At 38.0% G+C, this 23267-nt stretch overlaps 1 protein-coding gene across 6 annotated transcripts in view; it reads right to left on the reverse strand.

The window, feature by feature from the left end:
- The window catches only part of NT5C2 (5'-nucleotidase, cytosolic II), an 86634-nt gene that overhangs the window by 51591 nt on the left and 11776 nt on the right, over positions 1-23267 (reverse strand). For all 6 annotated transcript variants that reach the window (XM_079794269.1, XM_079794270.1, XM_079794266.1 and 3 more), the window contains one exon: positions 11716-11835. In XM_079794269.1, the coding sequence (XP_079650395.1) occupies positions 11716-11816 (101 nt within the window). In that variant the 5' untranslated portion in view covers positions 11817-11835. Of the gene's footprint in view, positions 1-11715; positions 11836-23267 lie in introns of those variants that run through there.

Raw genomic sequence — 23267 nt, forward strand, 5'->3', positions numbered from 1 at the left:
TTCATTTTCTTTATCCAATAATGAGGTCTAAAAGTAGCAGTAGAGTAGGCCAATTTCATTTTGTTCATAATCTATATGTAATTTGTTTAAAAATTATAAGCACAGCACTGAAATTGTTTCAAAATTTCTAAAGGAACAAAGAAATAGGAAGAAACTAAGAGTTTCCACAAAATCAAAATTTTATTGTGTTCTTGAAGGTCTTTTTGAGAAATCTATGTCCTATTTAATCAAAGGTCTCTCGAAAGTCTTAGTATGCTTGAAGGCTAGAAATGAGATAATCAACAGTATGCAGACATTAACCTACATGTTATCTATTATAGGGACCACAAAAGTAAATCGGTAATTCAGACTCAGCAGCAAAAGAGAAATGTTAAAACAATAAAAAACCAGATCAGAACTATTTTACATTGTAAAGAGGAATAGGGGATTCCAAAAGAATTATTTTTTGCCAACAATGCCCAGAAGGAAGCAAAATCATAGGCTGATTTCACTCAGTCTTTCATACCATTTTCTGAAGATACAATTTATTTTGAAATGCCTTTGAATTTTTAAACTTCACTCGTTTCTTTGCTAAACTCTTTGGTAAGACACCGATTGCTTCTAATATTCATAAATACTTCCTATCATAAACCAAAATAAATTTACCACAGAGTAAACAGAGTGTTTAAACTCACTAAATTCCTATTAAGATTATCCATCCTCAGTGCTGTTTTTCAAAATAGCAATAGTACCTTTACAGTATATTACATGTGAAACATTAACAATGTAAGCTTTCAGTTGAATTTCTTTCAATCTCTACTTCCACTCTAACTGGTAAGCAGTACTTAATCTTCCAATTCACTCAGATGACTAGAACACCTCTTTACTGAGAAAAATAAGGAAAAAATAATAATAAACTCACCCTTCCTTAGACATTCTCAAAGATCTACTTCCTCTGGATGAGAATACAGGATCAACAAACAAGCTTCACTGATCTCTTCAGAACTGTAGCTCATTTGTTAAAGCACAGAGAACTCAGGCCCTGAGAGGCAACAAATTCGGGCACAATGCCGAACCCCAGCCAGGCAATATCTCAGTGACCAATATCCTCAGCTTTAAATATTTGAAAATCTAAGAATAATAGGGAAAAAATGGAGAGCAGGAAAAACTACTAATGGTCAGAATTGTTTAAGACTGACCAGTTTAGGAAGGAGACAATCCAAATGGCAAGTTCCGGTAAGAGACAGGAATCGTTACTGGCAAACACACAGAAAAAGCAAATTTACCCCCTAATGAGGCCCGCCAACAGTACACAAACAATGTGAGTTTCACAGAATGGAGCGGCCCTAGTCAGTCCAAGTAATTTTCAGTTTACTCTGGGCGGGAGGGGGGGGGGGGAGGAATCAACGGGATATATGTTTTAATTATCAGTTATTTGCTCCCTTCAAAAATGAACAATTGAACCACAAGAGAAGAAAGTATGTGCAGATCATATTACAGGAGGAACCTAAAGTATTTCCACACTGAAGTGTTTTTTTCTGATCATTAACTGCCTTTAAGGAAAACATCTGTTACTCAATCCCCTGAAAATTTCAGCTCACGTGAAAAGAAATTTACAGATCTTTGGCATATGGGGGATAAATCCAGAACATTTTAAAGGTTAATTCCAAATCTCAGAGCAAATTGAGATTTGAAAGAAAAACATCTGCAACATTCCTGCCTCCTGACCAATATAATGCATAGGGATTATGCAATAGGGGAGGAAATAAACAAGTGTGCTAAAGTCTAAGAACACTGAGATGGCAAATAAATCCTCCTAGTGGTGATTCAAATTAAAAATAAAATATACATATCTTAAAAAAATACTACGTGAATTTAAAAAAAAGCTTTCTCTCTTTAAATATTACCTAAAGATGGCCGAAACCGGTTTGGCTCAGTGGATAGAGCGTCGGCCTGCGGACTCAAGGGCATGTACCTTGGTTGCGGGCACATCCCCAGTAGGGGGTGTGCAAGAGGCAGCTGATCGATGTTTCTCTCTCATCGATGTTTCTAACTCTCTATCCCTCTCTCTTCCTCTCTGTAAAAAAATCAATAAAATATATTTTAAATATTACCTAAAGATGGTGGCATAGGTAAACACCTAAACTGCTGCCTTGCACAACAATTTCAAAACTACAACTAAAAGACAAAATGAACATCATCCAGAACCACAGGAAAGCTGGCTGAGTGGAAATTCTACAACTAGAAGGAAAGAGGAAAGCACACGGAGAATCAGAGGAGCTGCAAAAGGCTGAGGTACAGAGACACGCGCGTGGGCGGCTGAGTGCCTGGCTGGCTTTCTCTAGTGGGAAGCTCCCGACTGCTTTTGTTTCCTCAGGACCCAGTTCTGACTGCACTGAACCCCAGTTCCGAGTGAGACCCTGGGGACCCAGGCTTATACGGGGGGATTCTGGACTGTCAGGCAGAAACTCAGGAGAGCTGCGAAAGGCAGAGGTCTGGAGGTGCGCGTGTAAGTGCGCGAAGAGAGGACTGCCAGGACAGACGTTCTCCCAGCGTAGACACAGCTGATCCTCACAGTCAATTGGCCTGGAGGTCAATTCCTCCCAGTGATACCAACAACAATCAAGACTTAACTACAACAAGCCTGTGCACACAGTCCATAAAGGGGTGCACCAAGAGTGTCCACCTCAGGTAACTGGGGAGGCCGAGCCACTGGCCCATATAGGACACCTAGCACACAAAGCTACCCTACCAACTCAGGGAAGCAGCGAAAATGCAGAGACAAAGAAACAGATCACAAACAAAAGAAATGGAGGAAAACAAACGACTGGATATAGAGTTCAAAACCACGGTTATAAGGTTTTTCAAGAATTCCCTAGAAAAGGCCGATAAATTTAGCGAGACCCTCGAGGATATGAAAAAGGACCAACTAGAAATTAAACATACACTGACTGAAATAAAAAATATTATACAGAGACCCAGCAGCAGACTAGAGGAACACAAGAATCAAGTCAAAGATCTGAAATACAAAGAAGCAATAAACACCCAACCGGTAAAGCAAAAAGAAAAAGAATCCAAAAAGTTGAAGATAGTGTAAGAAGCCTCTGGGACAACCTCAAGCGTACCAACATCAGAATAATGGGGGTGCCAGAAGAAGAGAGAGAGCAAGATACTGAAAACCTATTTGAAGAAATAATGACAGAAAACTTCCCCAACCTGGTGAAAGAAATAGACTTACAAGTCCAGGAAGCGCACAGAACCCCAAACAAAAGGAATCCAAAGAGGACCACACCAAGACACATCATAATTAAAATGTCAAGAGCAAAAGACAAAGAGAGAATATTAAAAGCAGCAAGAGAAAAACAGTTAATTACCTACAAGGGAGCACCCATACGATTGTCAGCTGATTTCTCAACAGAAACTATGAAGGCCAGACAGGAGTGGCAAGAAATATTCAAAGTGATGAAGAGCAAGAACCTACAACCAAGATTACTCAACCCAGCAAAGCTATTATTCAGAACTGAAGGTCAGATAAAGAGCTTCACAGATAAGAAAAAGCTAAAAGAGTTCATCACTGCCAAACCAGTATTATATGAAATGCTGAAAGGTATTCTTTAAGAAGAGGAAGAAGAAGAAAAAGGTAAAGATAAAAATTATTAACAACAAATACGTATCTATCAACAAGTGAATCTAAAAATCAAGTGAATTAAAAATCTGATGAACAGAATAAACTGGTGAATACAATAGAATCAGGGGCATAGAAAGGAAGTTTAAATGAAAATTCTCAGGGGGAAAGGGGTGTGGGGGGTGCGGGAAGAGACTGGACAAGAATCGTACACCTATGGATGAGGACAGTGGCGGGGAGGTAAGGGCAGAGGGTGGGGTGGGAACCGGGTGGAGGGGAGCTATGGGGGGAAAAAAGAGGAACAATTGTAATAATCTGAACAATAAAGATTTATTAAATTTAAAAAAATAAATGTTGGGGTTAAAAAGAAAAATAAGTAAATAAATACTACCTAAATATCTTACCATAAGGTTTCTATTAGGTATTAAAATGTTTAGTCACCCAGTAACTAACAGCTTAAAATAATTTTTTTTTCCCAATTTATTTAGAAAAGCAGTATGCTGTAATGGAAAGAGAATGAGCACTGAACAACTACAGTTAAATCCCAGCTCCTCTACTTTCTGGCTTTGGAACCTTTAAACTTAGTCTGAGATTTTTTTAAATATATAGAACATAGATAATATCTAGTGGAGTTGTTGTCTGTCATAAGTACATTAAACCCTTGATTTTGCGAAACTTGATTTAATCAATGTTGGATTTAACTGACAAAATTTCCAGTCCATATGTCATATGTGAACATTAACACCTGTTAATTTTAAAATGCTTTTAACCAAGATTTGTTTATAATTAACAAGTTATACTTTTTGTTATTGATTCACTGTTATTTTTAACACATTTTAGCAAATAGGCCATATGTTGGGGGCAAAAACACTGTAGTAATGTCGCTCACAAAAATAAATACTATAGTCTACACATTTAAATCCAAGAGTCACCACTTATAAACAATGATTAACATGTGATCACATCGCATCTCAGGTGGTAATTGCTTCTGTTGTCTTGTGGCTTGCCTTTCTGCAGCATTTTTGGGTTTTATTTTATTTTTTTCATCATCTTTTATCCCCTCTATGGCCCTCTTCCACTTCTGAGTCAAATGGTAAGTGTCTCTAAAATTGTAAGAAACTACCAAACTGTTTTTGCAGAGTGCCTATATACTATTTTGCCTTTTACCAGCAATGTATGAGAGTTCCAGTTGCTCCACATTCTTGGCAACACTTGATACTGTTGTCAGTATTTTTTATTATAGCCACTGTAATAGGCATATACATTGTAGTTTTAATTAGTATTTCCTAATGGCTAACGATGTTAAACATGTGCCTTCATGCTATACATACATCCTCTGTAGTGACATGCCAGTCATTTGCCCATTTCTTCATTGAGTTGTTTTCATATTGTTAAATTTTAAAAGTTCTTTATAAATTCTGAATACAAGTCCTTTATCAGATGTGGGGTTTAGAAATATTTTCTAAGTCTAAAATAGCTTTATAATTAATAGCTAAAAAGGCCAAAGGTCCATCAACAGAAAAACAATAAACTATGGTATACTAATACAATGGAATACCACACAGTAATAAAAAAGAACAAATTACTGATACACACAAAACATGGATGAATCTATTTCTCAGGCATTACAGTGAATAAAAGAAGCCATACACAAAAGAGTCCCTGAAGGTGAAATAGGCTATGCAAATATGAAGAACATTTCCTCAACCTGAATTTATTATAGGATTTCATTAAGTCAAAGATCTGTTATCTTTTATTCTTTCTCTTCCTTGCTGCCACCACCACTTTTCATTTTACTTCTAGGTACAGTGTTCTTGGAAGAAGCACAGAAGGAGCGGTGACAAATTAAAAATGTTTTCGGAACAACAAAGTTTGGAGAATTTTGTATTCTATAAAGTACTATCGCCACAACTCCTAACCCCTAGCAGCCACTACTCTGTTCTCAATCTTATCATTTCAAGAATATTATAAACATGAAATCATACAGTGTATAACCTTTTGAGATTGGCATAATTTTCTTGAGATACATCAAAGCTGTCTGTATTTATAGTTCATTCTTTTTTATTAGTATTCTATAAATGAAATTTTTGGATGAAATAATCTAAAAATATCTTACTAGTCCTTGAATCCTATCTGTCTTTCCCTAGAACAGCAATTTTCAAACCCGTGTGCCGCAAAAATTTTTTAAATATGCAATACTTGACTATTTAGTCAGGGGCACTGACCTCTTTTCCCTTAGATTGTTAAGTTTAAAAAATGACACACCCATCATCAAATTATACTCTTTTTTTTGTCAGATCAGCAAAAAACATAGTATATTTTTTGGTGTTCTAATTCTACTAGTGTGTCAAGCTACAGGTTCTACAAAATAATTTTTATGCAACTACACAAATTCCTTTTTATTCCTGAAACATATACAATAAGCTTACTTATTATTGGAGAAGAAACTATTATTCAACAGGTTTAAATAAAGACTGGTATGGCTTTGGAGGCCTAAATTTCAATTTAAAAATAATTTCAGATAAATATACAAAGAACTTTAAATATAAAGTAAATGCAATTCCTTTTAAAATAAGGCAAAAGACTAGTAAACCAAAAACTCACAAGCCAAATTACTATCAAATTTCAGTTCAAGATAATAAAAACCACTGCTAAATTCATACGCTGTTTTCACAAAGAGCCACCACACTTACAGAAATTCTTCTGTACGGTAATCATCCAAACTTTACAAGAGCAAAATCAAATACCTGACTTCAGCATCCTGGGCACAGTCAATGTGGAAAGCAGATGAAAAATGTAATTGCTCCATTCCTGGATTTGGTAAATACAAATTCTGATCTGTACTGCTCACTATTAGAATCTAGGTGTTAAACAAGGAACTGTTTAAGAGATATTTATCTAACCTACCCCCTCTTCAAGCCACTGTAACATCTGAGCAGTTCAGCCTATCTTCTGACCATAGAGCAAAACAAATTTCAATGAAGGGTTTGGCCTGATGATTATCTTCAGCCTAGAAGACTCAACAATCATAATAAGGAAATGGAAGAACAGTCATACATACTAAAGAATAATTTCTTAATCATGACATATGACCATCATTTCCATATTGAAATTTAGAAGACTAATATTAAGCAGGAAAAAGCTAGAAGTTAGATAATCATTTATTTAACTAAAAGTATTCAGCTTCGCCAGGCCAGAGTGGCTCAGTGGTTGAGCGTTGACCTAGGAACCTGGAGGTCATGGTTCAATTCCCGGTCAGGGCACATGCCTGGGTTGCAGGCTCAATCCCCAGTAGGGGGCGTGCAGGAGGCAGCCGATGAATGATTCTCTCTCATCATTGATGTCTCTCTCTCTCTCTCTCTCTCTCTCCCCCTCCCCCCTCCGTTCCCCTCCAAAATCAATAAAAATATTTTTAAAATAATAAATAAAAGTATTCCGCTTCTAAAAGTGAATTCTAGATATCACATACAATGTACAGTTTATGACAAATGATCAGAATGGTCTGCCTAATTTAGCCAATGATAAATAATTACCATCTCCAATAAATGTCTTTAATAAAATGTCCTAGAAACAGAATACAGTACAAATTGACTTAACTACAAAACTAAAATAAATGTCTTCTAAATGGTTTCTATTTAAAATTTTTAATAAAAGCAAATACTTTGAGTTCAAAAACCCAATTTTTTATATTAAAAGGAAATTTTGCAATATGCTACAATGAATGAACCTTGAGAACAGTATACTAAGTGAAATTAGCCAGTCACAAAAAGACAAATACTCTATGATTCCACTTATATGAGGTACTTAGAATAGTCAAAATCATAAAGACAAAGTATAATGATGGATGTTTACCAGGGGCTAGATGAAGGGTAGAATGGGGAGTTATTGTTTAACTAAAGGCCTGGTGCACAAAATTTGTGCACTCGGCAGGGGGACGGGGGGGGGGCGGTGGGGGGGGGAGGCCGCGTGCGTCCCTTCAGCCCAGCCCAGCCTTCTCACAGACCGGGAGCTCTTGGGGGATGTCCGACTGACCACCAGGGGGCAACTCCTGCGTTGAGTGTCTGCTCCCTGGTGGTCAGTGCTCTCACAGCAACCAGTCGTTCTGCCGTTTGGTCAATTTGCATATTAGCCTTTTATTATATGGGATAGGTATAGAGTTCCAATTTTAAAGATGAAAACAGTTACAGAGATGGATGGTGGTGACGACTGCACAATGTGAATGTATTTAATACCAGTGAACACTTAAAAACAGTGAAAATGATAAACTTTATGGTGTGTATACTTTACTATAATAAAAGAAAAATGTTTTAAGTGATCTAAAACCCATGAAGATGCTTTTTCTATTTCTATTATTTAAAATTGCATTCAACTACATGAAGAATGTTGGGTGTTGAGCATGTCTAAAATCTTCCAGGAAATATCATTCCAAATGAGTCAGAAGTACACTCAGCTCTATGACATCAAACACAATGAGGACACTTGATGTTTACCAGATGATCTCTCTTCATTGCATAATTCTAACCCTTGTTTCCACTGAACAGAAAGTATAAAACACATCTCTCCATATAAATCTCTCCCAAAGGCAAGTTACGTGTTTTATTTATATAGATACACATCAACTCTGTTTTACACTTTAAATCCCATGCATATCTAGCAACATGTCTCACACATTGCAGAGAATCATGAGTATCACTGGTTGGTTTTGAGTCTTTACCTTGATGGGAACCTGAAATGTTTCTACTTATTCAGGTTTAAGGAATAACAGCAGCCTATCATCTAGAAATGCTACACAATCAGCAGATATTTCTGCTTGATAGAGTTAGATCAATTTGTTACGAAATACCTTGTTTCCTTTGAATAAACAAACATCAGAGAATTGTCGTGGAGGACTGAAATCACGACCTGCTGGGAGTTTGTTCAGCAAATGCTCAGCCCATTTGTTTCACTTATAGATCAGTTGATTAAAGACTCTAACATGTAGTTGTAGATCATGAGATCCCAAGTAAGCAATTATTAATTTGCAACAAACATTATTGAGCATAGAGTTTTTAATTCCATCTGTTTACAGATGAAGAAACCAAATTGGCCTCCCTGAGATCACAATATCACAAAACCTGAACCCTACACTTCTGACTCTGACTCCAACTGTTTTCTTATTTTTAACTGCTTATAACTAATTTCATAAACAGTGTCATAACCTTGTACCTTGTCATCGTCACTAATGTTCCTACGTCCAATGTATCATAAATATACTCTGTATCTGACTCTCATCAGACATTTACATTTTTCAAGTAGATAAAATCTGTTGTGTGCATTTCCTGTAGATCTTGATTATTAAAACTATGTAAATTTTTTGGTTCCTGAAGCATACCACTAGTATAAATATGGCTTATTTTTCTTTCTCTGGTAGATTTACACCAATAAATGATCAAAACAGAACACTGGTGACCATAAAACAAAGTAAATAGGCATATTGCCTATAGTGGGATGGACTGGAGCTTCTCGGCCTTGTTAAGACAGAGATTTGTTGTCAGCCCACATTCTTGAGCTCTAGGAGTAGGTGAAATATAAGTATTTGTTGGATGAAGATAATGTAGAAGGATGGCTTCCACTGAATGAAGCTATTGTTCAACCCATTCAACAAGTACTTAAAATTGTTTTGAATGGTGAGAAAACAGAAAATCTCTCTGACCAAACCGAACCAAGAATGTAGAAGTTATGAGCATTCCCAATGAACATAAGTAAAAACAAAAAGCAGAAGAGATTACTTGGAATTTGAAAAGGCAGTACACATTTTAAACTGAGAGTACAAAAATTAGCACATTTTGGGGAGGTCCAAAGTTCACCATTTGCATCCTTCCAAGAATGTGACACAGGTTGGGAAGAAGGTTATCACGAAAAGTGATCAAAGTTTGTCTATATCATAATTAATTGATTTGAATATAAAACTTTTTGCTTTTGAAAGTTGTTAATTTTTTATCTTTAACTATCTCTTGATATAATAGTTTTCAAATGATTATTATATAATAAAAGTAATACAATATTTGTCTTTGTATTACATATTTTATAATGTAAACGTTAATATTATTGTAAATAAAATTTATAAAAAGCTACACAGTGAGTGACCTACCATCAGACAAATGTCACCAGTCTACTTTAAAAACCAACTGTTGATACAATAATTAATCATTCAATATCAAATAACTATTGTGTTCAAAATATTAATTCTTGCTCTGGCTGCATGGATCAGTGGTTGAGCATCAACCTATGAATCAGGAGGTCACGGTTCAATTCCCGGTCAGGGCACATTCCAGGTTGTGGGCTTGATCAATGATTCTCTCTCATCATTGATGTTTCTATCTCTCTCTCTCTCTCCCTCTCTTTTCCTCTCTAAAGTCAATAAAAATATATTATATACATATATTAATTATCTATACTAATAAAAGGGTAATATGCAAATTGGTTGGGACACCTTCACAGTAACGACTGAACAGCAGGCTGCGTGGGGCGACCAGGCCGACAGGGGGTGCAGTTGGGGGCAATCAGGCCGGTGGGGGGGCAGTAAGGAGCAACCAGGCCAGCCGGGGGGTGGGGGGGACAGTTAGGGGCGACCAGGCCAGCAGGGGGGCAGTTAGGGGCAATCAGGCCAGCAGGCAGAGGTGGTTAGGGGTGATCAGGCAGACAGGCAGGTGAGCAGTTAGAAGCCAGCGGTCCCAGATTGTGAGAGGGATGTCCGACTGCCGGTTTAGGCCCGATCCCTGGGACATCCCCAGAGGAGTCCCAGATTGGAGAGGGTGCAAGCTGGGCTGAGAGGAACGCCCCCCCCGCGCCCTGCCCCCCCCCCCGTGCACGAATTTCGTGCACCGGGCCTCTAGTGTGTGTGTGTGTGTGTGTGTGTGTGTGTGTGTGTGTGTGCATATATGTATGTATGTATGTATGTATGTATATGTATGTATGTATGTATGTATGTATATATTAATTCTTCTGAAATACCAAAATGTTACCTAATTCTGACCAAGCTTTGTACACAGAGAAGAATGGAATCAGAATTCTTTTTTGGGGTCAGAATTATTTTAAGTTACCTGTATAAACTATTTTAGACATTTTTCCGCAAGATTTTAAAAGTAATATTTCCTCTAGCCCCAAAACAGATTAAGTAATTACGAACTGTAGACTTTCTAAAGTTCCCATACAACTTTTTAGCACTACTTTTTAGCACCAGGCCTTTCTACTTATTCCTGGTTTTCCTTAAAATGGGAAGTAGAGATAGTTCTAGAAGGGCCTAGATCTTTCTATCCTACAAATTCACAGAAAGCATAAAATTCTAATTTTTGTCTAAAAACAAATGATTTCTAAATGTAGTGTCTACTTCCAAGTATCTTAGTTACATAAGATTTAGGTCATGGGTGGGCCACATGGATATTTATAACATCATTCAAGGGCCATATAAAATTATGAACTTAAAAATTAGCTTGCTATATTTGGTCAAACATTTAATTAACTGGCCCCTAATGCCTTGGCAGGGCCAGATCAAATGATTTTGCAGGCCTTATATGACCTGTGGGCCAGACGTTCCCCACCGGATTTAAGCAGAAGCAGTCATTTAAATGGGTGCATTAAAAGTGGCAAATAAACTGAAAATCATTTTAAACATTTAAAGGAAAAATAATTTGGAGAAAATTTTGTATTTAAATCAATATAAGAAACATTGCTAATACCCAGAATTAACCACATTCATATAACACACAGTAGCCAGTAGACACAATTTTAAAAATCTATTTAAAAATTATAATCAGTTTGTGGTAAATGTCTATTAAGAATTTCATTCCCATTAAGGTGCAATTTTCTAGCAGCTGAAGACTGCTATTAAGAACTTTTATTTTTTAGTAATAAGTAGCAGTGAGAAATTTAAAAAGAAAGGCAGCAGCAGCAGTATGGTGTAGTACTGATTAAAAGTCTAGACTGGAATAGACTTGAGCCATAAATTTGCAATATAATCTAGGATAAATTACCTAACTTCTCTGAACATTTATTTCATCATCTCTAAAATAAAGATAATATGTGTCCACTTTATAAAGCTGTTTTGAGGATTAAATAGACAAAATACTTACCGATGATAGGCTTCTCGCCGATACTTTTTCAGGGCATGTTTATCCATGTTAGCAGGCAGATCTGCTGCATTCTGTAACCGATCACTCCAGGAGGTTGTCATTTTAATTGTATGCTGAATTCTAGAAAAGAAAATTAGTATTGTAATTTAGAAGCTTAATATTGATACCTGATTTTTAAAAATACATATTTTTTTAATTTATTTTTTGTTAATCCTCACTTGGGGATATTTTTTCCATTGATTTTTAGAGTGGAAGGGAGGGGAGGAGGGAGAGAGATACACTGAGAGAGAGAAAGAGAGAGAGAGAAACGTATTGGCTGCCTCCTTGCACAAAATAGACCTCAAAGTGAATGCCATAACAAGAGATAAGGAAGGTCACTTCATAATATTAAAGGGATCAATACAACAAGAGGATATAACTCTGGTAAACATTTATGCACCCACTGCAGGAGCACCCAAATACTTAAACCCTTTGCACTCGCTTGCTTTTTTCTCGATTCCTTTATTGTACTCAGGATTTAATTTTTTAAATACCCCAGATTTTACAAAGCGTGGCAGTAGAATAAAAAACTGGAGTTTCTTTTCATACAAACTTATTTATTTGGATTTTTTAATATTTCAAATTATTGATACATTCAATACAATTCGACATACGAGCTGCTACCGATGCTAATCGTGTCGAGTCACACTCGACATCCGAGTGCAAAAGGTTAAAAAAAACTTCTGGAAGAAATCAAGGGAGAGATCGACAGCAATACAATCATAGTAGGAAACTTTAATACCCCACTGACATCACTGGATAAATCCTCTAGACAAAAAAAATCAGCAAAGAAACAGCAATCCTAAATGACTCACTAGATCAGATGGACTTAATCGACATCCTCAGAACATTTCACCCCAAAGCTACAGAATATACATTCTTCTCAAGTGCACATGGGACATTTTCAAAGATTAGACCACATATTGGGCCACAGGCAGTCTCTCCAAATTCAAAAAGATTGAAATCATATCAAGCATCTTCTCAGACCACAATGGCATAATATCAGAAATCCACTGCAATAAAAATAATAAAAAAATTCAAACATTTAGAGCAGTGGTTCTCAACCTTTCTAATGCTGCGACCATTTAATATAGTTCCTCATGTTGTGGTGACCCCCAACCATAAAATTATTTTCGTTGCTACTTCATAACTGTAATTTTGCTACTGTTAATGAATCGTAATGTAAATATCTGTGTTTTCCGATTGTCTTAGGCTCTACAGCAGTGGTTCTCAACCTGTGGGTTGTGACCCACAGGTTAAGAACTGCTAGCAGGGTCGCAGTTTTAAATACAAAAAATCAATGAAATACAAAAAATCAATGAAATTGTTCAAAAAATACCAAAAAAAATCAATGAAACCAAGAGCTGGTTCTTTGAAAGGATAAGCAAGATTGATGAACCTCTAGCCAGGCTCACCAAGAAGCAAAGAGAGAGGACCCAAATAAACAAATTCAGAAATGAAAGAGGAGAAACAACAACAGACCCCACAGAAATATAAAGAATTGTAAAAAAATACTATCAACAAATCTATTCCAACAAACTAAACAACTTAGAGGAAATGGACATATTCCTAGAAAAATACGACCTTCCAAAACTCAACCAAGAAGAATAAAAAAATCTCAATAGGCTGATAACTAAGGAGGAAATTGAAGTAGTCATCAAAAAACTTCTATCAAACAAAAGCCCGGGTCCAGAGGGCTTCAAGGGGAGTTTTACCAAACATTCAAAGAAGAAACAAAACCTATCCTTCTCAGACTATTCCAAAAAATTCAAGAGGAAGGCAAACTTCCAAGCTCTTTCTATGAAGCCAGCATTACCCTAATTCCAAAACCAGATAAAGATACCACAAAGAGAACTACAGGCTAATATCCTTGATGAACATAGATGCTAAAATCCTCAACAAAATTCTAGCAAATCAGATTCAGCATTACTTTAGAAAGATCATACACCATGACCAAGTGCGATTTATTCCAGGGATGTAAGGCTGGTACAATATCCACAAATCAATAAATGCGATAAATCACATAAACAAATTGAGATACAAAAATCACATGATCATATCAATTAATGCAGAAAAGGCATATGACAAAATCCAACACCCTTTCCTGATAAAAACTCTCAGCAAAGTGGGAATTGAGGGATAATACCTCAACACAATAAAAGCCTTATATGACAAACCTACAGCCAACATCATACTCAATGGGCAAAAACTAAAACAATTTCCGCTAAGAACAGGAACAACACAGGATGCCCACTTTCACCACTCCTGTTCGACATAGTACTGGAAGTGCTAGCCATAGCGTTCAGACAAGAAGAAAAATAAAAGGCATCCCAATCAGAAAAGAAGTGAAATTGTCATTATTCTCAGATGCCATGATATTGTACATCAAAAACCCTAAAGACTCCATCAAAAAACTACCAGAATTAATAAATGAATTTGGCAATGTAGCAGGATACAAAATTAACACCCAGAAATCTATTGCTTTTTTATACACCAATAATGAACTCACAGAAAGAGAAACTAAAAAGACACTCCCATTTACCATTGCAACAAAAAAAATTAAGATACCTAGGAATAAATTTAACCAAGGAGGTAAAGGACGTTTACTCAGAAAATTACAAGACGCTGAAAAAAGAGATAGAGGAAGACATAAACAAATGGAAGAATATACTGTGTCCATGGATCAGTAGAATCAACATCATTAAAATGTCCATACTACCCAAGGCAATGCAAGCCCCATTAAAATACCAACGGCATACTTCAAAGACCTAGAACAAACTCTCCAAAAATTCATCTGGAACAAAAAAAGACCCTGAATAGCTGCAGCAATCTTGAGAAGGAAGAATAAAGTTGGAGGAATCACAATCCCAGATATCAAGCTAATATTACAAATCCACTGTCCTCAAAACTGTTACTGGCACAAGAACAGACATATAGACCAATCGAACAGAACAGAGAACCCAAAAGTCGACCCAAGCCATTATACTCAGTTAATATTTGACAAAGGAGGCAAGAGCATACAATGGAGTCAAGACAGTCTCTTCAATAAATGGTGTTGGAAAAATTGGTCAGATATATGCAAAAAAAAAATGAAACTAAACCACCAACTTACACCATACACAAAAATAAACTCAAAATGGATAAAGGACTTAAACAAAAGACGGGAAACCATAAAAATCTTAGAAGAAGCCATTGGCAACAAAATAGCAGACATTTGTCATAGCAATATCTTTACCCACACAACTCCTAAGGCAATGGAAACTACGGAGAAAATAAACAAATAGGTCGATATCAAAATAAAAAGCTTCTGCACAGCAAAAGAAACCATCAACAAAACAACAAGAAAGCCCACTGCATGGGAGAACATATTTGCCCATGTTATCTCCAATAAGGGTTTAATCTCCAAAATTTATAGGGAACTCATACAACTTAACAAAAGAAAAACAATCCGATAAAAAAATGGGCAAAGGACCTAAATAGACACTTCAAAAGAGGACATACAGAAGACCAGGAGACATATGAAAACATGCTCAAAGTCACTAATCATCCAAGAGATGCAAATCAAAACAACAATGAGGTACCATCTCACACCTGTCAGAATGGCTATCATCAACAAATCAACAAACCACAAGTGCTGGTGAGGATGTGGAGAAAAAGGAACCCTTGTGTACTGCTGGTGGGAATGCAGACTGGTGCAGGCACTATGTAGAACAGTATGGCGTTTCCTCAAAAAATTAAAAATGGAACTTCCATTTGACCCAGTAATCCCACTTCTAGGAGTATATTCCAAGAAAACAGAAACACCAATCAGAAAGGATATATGCACCCCTATGTTCATAGCAGCATAATTTACAATAGTTAAGATTTGGAAACAGCCTAAGTGCCCATCAGCAGATGAGTGGATTAGAAAACTGGTACAGCTACACAATGGAATACTATACTACTGTAAAAAAAAATAAGGAACTCTTACCATTTGCAACAGCATGGATGGACCTGGAGAGCATCATGCTAAGCAAAATAAGCCAGTAAGAGGAAGATAAATATCACATGATCTCACTCATTTGTGGAATATAATGAACAACATAAATTAATGAACAATGATAGAACCAGAGTCAGAGAAGCATCGAACAAACTGTCCAACCTATGAGGGAAGGCAGGGGGTGAGGGGATAGGAGATCAACCAAAGGACTTGTATGCATACATATGAGCATAACCAATGGACACAGACTGGGGGTGAGGGGGGTAAGGAGGGTGAGTGGGGTGAGGGCGTGTGCTGGGGGGTGGGGCCGGGTGGGGAGAGGTCAAGGGGGGGGAAGGGGAGACATATGTAATACTTTAAACAGTAAAGAATTTAAATTAAAAGAAAGTAAATTTAAAATGGATCATAGACCTAAATGTAAAATCTAAAATTATAAAACAGAGACATAGTATAATATCACTTGAAAGCAGACTGTGACAAGGTCAATCAAGATACATACCATACACCCTAAAACAATCACCAAAATAACACCAAAATGCTATAGCTAAAAAGACAACAAGAGATACTAAGTTAATTCAAAATGGATAATATACCTAAATGTTAAATCTAAAATTATAAAACTTCTAGGTATAAAACTTCTAGGAAAAAAATAGGAGAAAACTTTTGAGCTTTTGAATTAATCAAAATCCTTAGTACCAATACCAAAAAGCCCCCACAACTGATAAAAAATTTTTTGATAAATTAGATTTCACCACCATCGAAAAATTCTGCTCTTCAAAAGACACTGTTAAGAGAAGGAAAACCTGCCCTGGCTGGTTTGGCTCAGTGGATAGAAGAGTCAGCCTGTGAAATGAGGGGTCCCAGGTTCGATTCCGGTCAAGGGCATGTACCTTGGTTGTGGGCATATTCCCAGTGGGAGGTGTGCAGGAGGCGCTGATCGATGTTTCTCGCTCATCGATGTTTCTAGCTCTCTCTCTCCGTTCCTCTCTGTAAAAAATCAATAAAAAATAAGAGAGAGAGAGAAAGAAGGAAAACCCTGTTCCTGAGGAGGAGAGGACATTGCAGGGCTGGCAGCGCTACTACATCAAGGGCATCAAACAGATCTTTGTCTATGGTGCACACTTATTTCAGGTCCAGCAACAGGAGCTTCAGCCTGCCTGACACTTCAGTCCAGCCCTCTCCTGACTGAGGCTTGACTCACAGGATTGCACCATTCCAACCACTAACTTGGGGCCACAAGCCCCTTCCCTTGCATATACCCTGGGTTTGTGCATGTTTTCTGTTGGGTGGGATCAGGGCAATTTCTCTTTTATGTGTACATATGCTATATAAACGTAATTTAAAAAGCAAACCAAAAAAAGGAAAAAAACTACAAAAAAGGAGCCAAGTTCTCAGCCTAAAGGAGCTTACTTTTTAGTGGAAGAGTCAGAGTAACCAAATATATACTACCATATTTTCCGGCGTATAAGACGACTTTTTAACTCAGGAAAATCTTCTCAAAAGCCGGGGTTTTATACGCCGGAAAATACGGTATTCACTCTCAGCTCCAGCACTGGGACAGCAGCTTGCGGGGGATACAGGTACCATATTTTCCGGCGTATAAAACCCCGGCTTTTGAGAAGATTTTCCTGGGTTAAAAAGTCGTCTTATACGCCGGAAAATATGGTACTAGAGGCCTGGTGCACAAATTTATGCACCAGTGGGATCCCTAGGCCTGGCCTGTGGGATAAGGCCAAAACCGGCTCTCCGACATCCCCCAAGGTGTCCCAGATTGTGAGAGGGCACAGGCTAGGCCAGTGATGGCGAACCTCTGACACGCGTGTCAGTGCCATTTCTGATGACACGCAGCCGCTGAGGCGGCCGCATGCCGAGGATGAAACATTTATGTTATTTAAACTATAAATATCGCGAAATAATGTTTTTTCCTCAAAGTGACACACTACCCGAGTTATGCTCGGTTTTTTGGCGAAGTTTGACACACCAAGCTCAAAAGGTCGCCCATCACTGGGCTAGGCAGAGGGACCCCACTGGTGCAAAATAGGGGCCAGGGAGAGACGTGGGAGGTTGGCCAGCCGGGGAGGGACCGCTGGAGGGCTCCAGGGTGTGTCTGGCCCATATCGCTCAGTTGCGATCGGCCGGACCCCAGCAGCAAGCTAATCTACCAGTCAGAGTGTCTGCCCCCTGGTGGTCAATGCATGTCATAGCAGCTGGTCAACCAGTCGACTGTTTGACCCCTGGTGGTCAGTGCACGTCACAGCAAGCGGTTGAGCGGCCTTAGCATATCATTAGCATATTACGCTTTGATTGGTTTAACGGCTGACCAGTTGACTGGACACTTAGCATATTAGGCTTTTATTATATAGGAGGATTGTGTCAGGTAGCGACAGCTGGTATACAGTACGAATCAAATAAATAAGGTGAGGAAATAAAGAATGACAGTGGTCATGTTGTAAATAGGAAAACCTTCGAAGGCCTCTATGAGGAGGTAATATTTGTTCAGAGGCCTGAATAAAAATGAGGGAGTGATATATAAAATATCACAAACAATAAATCAACTCACCACAAGATTAGCATTATAAATCATGTTAATCTGTCTTGTATATTATAGTTTATATGAATATGAGTGATGTAGAACATTTAAAATATTTTATTCACTTAGGAAGTAAACAGAACAAAATTATATTTTCATATAATGTTTCCATTAAAATGTTATCTCTCTCTCCTGTTGGGGAGAAGTAGATAAACTGAAGGAAAACACTTACAAATCACACATCTGATATAAGGACTTGCACCCAGAATATATAAAGAACTCTCAAAATGCAATAAGACAAACATCCAATTATTAAAAAATAGGTAAAAGATTTCAACAGATGCTTCATCAAAGAAGATATTTAGATGGCAAATAAGCACATGGAATGGTGCTCAACATCATTTATCATCAGGGCAATGCAAATTATAACCACAGTGAGATTCCACTATATGCCTATTAGAACATTCAAAATTAAAAAGACTTGCTCTGACTGTTGTGGCTCAGTTGGTTGAGTGTCATCCCATGCATTGAAGTGTTGCAGTTTTGAGTCCCGGTCAAGGCACGTGCCCAGATTGCAGTTTCAGTCCCCAGTCTGGGTTTGTGATGGGATCAATGTTTGTCTCACACACTGACCTTTCTCTCTCTCTCTTATTCTCCTTTTCCCTTCCTCTCTCTCCAAAAATCAATAAAAAATTTTAAAAAAAGACCGACCATGCCAATTGTGGTGAGGATACACAGCAACTAGAACTCTAATACACTGCTGATGAGTATATAAAAATGGGACAACACTTTGAAAAAATATTTGCCATTTCTTTAAAAGTTAAATTTGTATCTATGTCCCAACCTTTCTACTCCTAATTATCCAAGAGAAATTAAAGCATATCTTATCTGATAAAAGGGTAATATGCAAATTAACCATCACTCCATCACAAAGATGGTGGCAGCCAGTCCTCTCAGCCCCGCCAGAGTCCCCCAGTCCTGGGAGGGCGGGGGGGCCGCTGAGAGCGGGCAGCCTGAGTGGCCCAGCGGAATGCCTGCTTCATCACCGCAGCAACGAGGCAAGCATCTGCGCCCAGCCACAGATGGGCCCCTGGGCCGCGGAGAGCCTCTGGGCAGCGGGCGCGGAGCAGCCAGGCCCCGCAGAGAGCTACTGGCGCACGGATTCGTGTGCAGAGCTACTAGCATTTATATAAAGACTTATAGACAAATATTCCATAGCAGCTTTGTAATTGTCAGAAACTGAAAACAACCCAAATGTCTTATGAACAGGTTAAAGGACCCATTGTGGTACCTTCATAAAATAGAATACTACTATGCAATAAAAAGCAATGAACTACTGATATACAACCTAAATACCAAAATTATGCTGAGTGAAAGCAAAAAACAAAAAAAACACAAAAAATGATGATTCCATTTACATAAAATTCTAAAAAATGCAAACTAATTTATAGTGACAGAAAACAGATCAGTGGTTGCCTGGGGTGGAACAGTGAGGCTGGGAAGGGCCCTAAGGAAATTTGGGGATATATTCATTACCTTGATTATAGTGATTGTTTCACAGGTGTATCCATATGTCAAAACTTACTGCACTTTCTAAATATGTGCAGATTGTTACACGTATTTATACTTCAATAAAACTATTTTTTAAAGTCAGGCTTTTTTCCCTCAATCCTAACAAATTAGAGGTAGTAATTACACTAAGAAGAGATTTCTCTCATTTTTAAAATTACTTTCTTCAAATTATTTGCAGGAAAAATTCAAAGTACTTTCCTATATCACTCATGGATTAAGAAAAATACTTTTTTTTTTTAATCCTCACCTGAGGACCTTTTTTTTCTATTAATATATATATATATTTTTTTAGAAGACAGCAAAAGGGAGGAGAGGGTAAGAGGGAGAAAGAGAGAGAAACATCAATGTGAGAGAGACACATTGACTGGTTGTCTCCCACATTCACCTTGACCAGGGCTGAGGATCGAACCTGCAATTGAGGTACATGCCCTTGACTGGGAATTGAACCCATGACTCTTAGGTCTGAGAGCCAATATTCTAATCACTGAGCCAAATTGGCCAGGGTAAAATAAATATATTTTATTTCAAAAATTCAACTTAGTCTCAGCAAAGGTCACACAAAATTTTATTCAACTAAAAATATAAACATAATTAAATAACCATATTATCACTAAAATGGGGTACACAGTTATGTGAAGCTAAAGGGGTGAAATTTTATTAAATCAGTATCTTCAAACAATTTCTCAAATGACAGTTTTCCTATTATTTTATCTAACACTAGAGGCCCTGCCAAAACCGGTTTGGCTCAGTGGATAGAGCGTCGGCCTGCGGACTGAAAGGTCCCGGGTTCGATTCCGGTCAAGGGCATGTACCTTGGTTGCGGGCACATCCCCAGTAGGGGGTGTGCAAGAGGCAGCTGATCGATGTTTCTCTATCATCGATGTTTCTAACTCTATCCCTCTCTCTTCCTCTCTGTGAAAAATCAATAAAAAATATATTAAAAAATAATAATAATAACACTAGAGGTCCTGTGCATGAAATTCATGCCTGGTGGGGGGGGGGTCCCCCTCAGCCCAGCCTGCACCCTCTCCAATCCAGGACCCCTTAGGGGATGTCCAACTGCCGGTTTAGGCCCAATCTAAACCAGCAGTCGGACATCCCTCTCACAATCCTGGACCGCTGGCTCCTAATCACTCACCTGCCTACCTGCCTGATCGCCCCTAACTGCCCCCCCGGCCGGCCTGGTCACCCCCAAATGCCCCCTCCCTGCTGGCTTGGTCACTCCTAACTGCTCCCCCCCGCTGGCCTGGTCGCCTCCAAGAGCCCCCCCACCGGCCTGGTCACCCCCAACTGCCCCCCACTGGCCTGTTCACCCCTCACTGCCCCCCTTCCAGCCTAATTGCCCCCAACTTCCCCCCCTGCCGGCCTGGTTGCCCCTAACTGCCCCTCCCGCCGGCCTGGTCGCCCCTCATGGCCCCCCCACCAGCCTGGTCGCCCCATGCAGCCTGCTGTTCAGTTGTTGGTCATCCCTCACTAACACCCCTGCCGGCCTGGTTGTAGGCAGCCATCTTGTGAGGGTTAATTGCAATTACCTCTTTATTATATAGGATGTCTTAATATTATTATGACAGACTTTTGAACTCTATCCAGAAACAGTCTATCTAATGCTTAATTATTTCATAGTAACAATAAAATTAAAGATGATTGTTTATCATCTGGCAAAAAAAAAAAAAAAGAGTTCCAAAAAGTAAACATTTCACTTGTCACCTGTTTACAGTGTCAAGCTTAAGAGTAGTTTTTCAATAAGTACAGCAGCAGCTAATATTAAATAAAAAGCTCTAATTTTAATTCCTTTCAAACAATAGTGGTACATGGTACAGTTAGATAATTCTGTTTCCTTATAAAATATCCAGCATGCAAAGTAGTTGTACCTGAAAAGTAACAACTGAAATAAACTCTTAAGCATTTTAAATATTATAGTCTCACACTTTAAAAATACTTCACAAGCAAAACATACAGTTTCCTTCATACAGTTTCCAAATATCACCTTCCCCCAAAGAAAGGGAAACCAGCTGTCCCAACAGCTCCAAGCAACTGCTAAAAACAGGAAGCAAGAGTAACTGAAACTGTGGGGTAAGCCTGGTTATTAGCAACCTGTTTCAGGTCACATCAGTAATTCACTTGGAAAGAAGTGAGTAGCACTTAAATATAATATATATTAAAGGCCTATCATCAGGCAAAGTGTTTAATACACATGGCAGTTTGAATCATATATTCCTTTTTCTTTTTGTTTTAGTGATCCAAATATATTTAATTAGCATTGAAATATCCTCTACTCCAAAGCTCAAAGCCCTGACAGAATATATTTTGGCATTATCATGCTGCTGTGGTTTAGACAAATTTTTTTTAGTAACATCCCGTTGGGAAAACTTTTGAACATGTATCTCCAATATAGTATGTGCATTATTAAACAAACACAGAAATTTATAGAGGATGAGCTAAAAAGTCATGTTTTCTTCACCCTGGAGGAGTACTGATCTGATTTTCTCAATACCTTTGGCTATGGGGAGGCCCTACCAAATATTCAATTTTCAATGGAATTAAGTGTGTCAATATAGATAATAAAATGATACCAGTAAGTAAATATGAACTCAGTGTTTTACTAAACTTCATTGGAATTTATTTTGTGAAATATAAAGCTTAGAATTTATAAATTTTATAATCAACCATTCTCATTCTAAGAACACTGAACACTGCTTTGAAACAAATTTCTTTTTAAGTCTTTATTGTTGAAAGTATTACATATGTCCCCATTTTTCCCCCATTGACCCTTTTTAGCCCATCCCCCACCCCATTTGAAACAAATTTTGAATCGTTTCTTCAAACTTTCTCACCAACCTGAAATTTTAGTCTTTTTTTTTTAATTTTTTTTTTTTTTAGTTTCAGAGAGGAGATAGAAACATCAATGATGAAGAGAATCATTGATTGGCTGCCTCCTACAGGTCCCCAGAGGGAATGAGCCAGCAACCCAGGTATGTGCCCTGACCAGGAATCAAACCGTGACCTCATGGTTCATAGGTCAACCCAATGCTCAACCACTGAGGTCAGTAGGGGCTTAATTGATTTTTTTAGAGAGAAAGGAAGGAGGGTGTGGAAGGGAGAAACGGAGGGAATGTAAGAGCAAGGGCGACAGGAGAGAGAGAAAAACATAGATTTTGTTGTTCCACTTACTTATGCATTCGTTGGTTGATTCTTGTATGTACCCTGATGGATGGAACCAACTGAGCTACCTGGCCAGGGCTTATTTTGGTTTTCATAAATACAACTTTAATTGCATATTACACATAGTAAAAAAGTTAACTTCAGGGGTGAGGAACATCTGGCCCACAGGGAATCATTTGATCTGGCCCTGGGGTTAGGGTTAGGGTTAGGGTTAGGGTTAGGGGTGAGTTAATTAAATGTTTGACCAAATACAGCAGGCTAATTTTTAGG

Source organism: Cnephaeus nilssonii (assembly GCF_951640355.1).
Source record: "Cnephaeus nilssonii genome assembly, chromosome: 16".
Classification (NCBI taxonomy): domain Eukaryota; kingdom Metazoa; phylum Chordata; class Mammalia; order Chiroptera; family Vespertilionidae; genus Cnephaeus; species Cnephaeus nilssonii.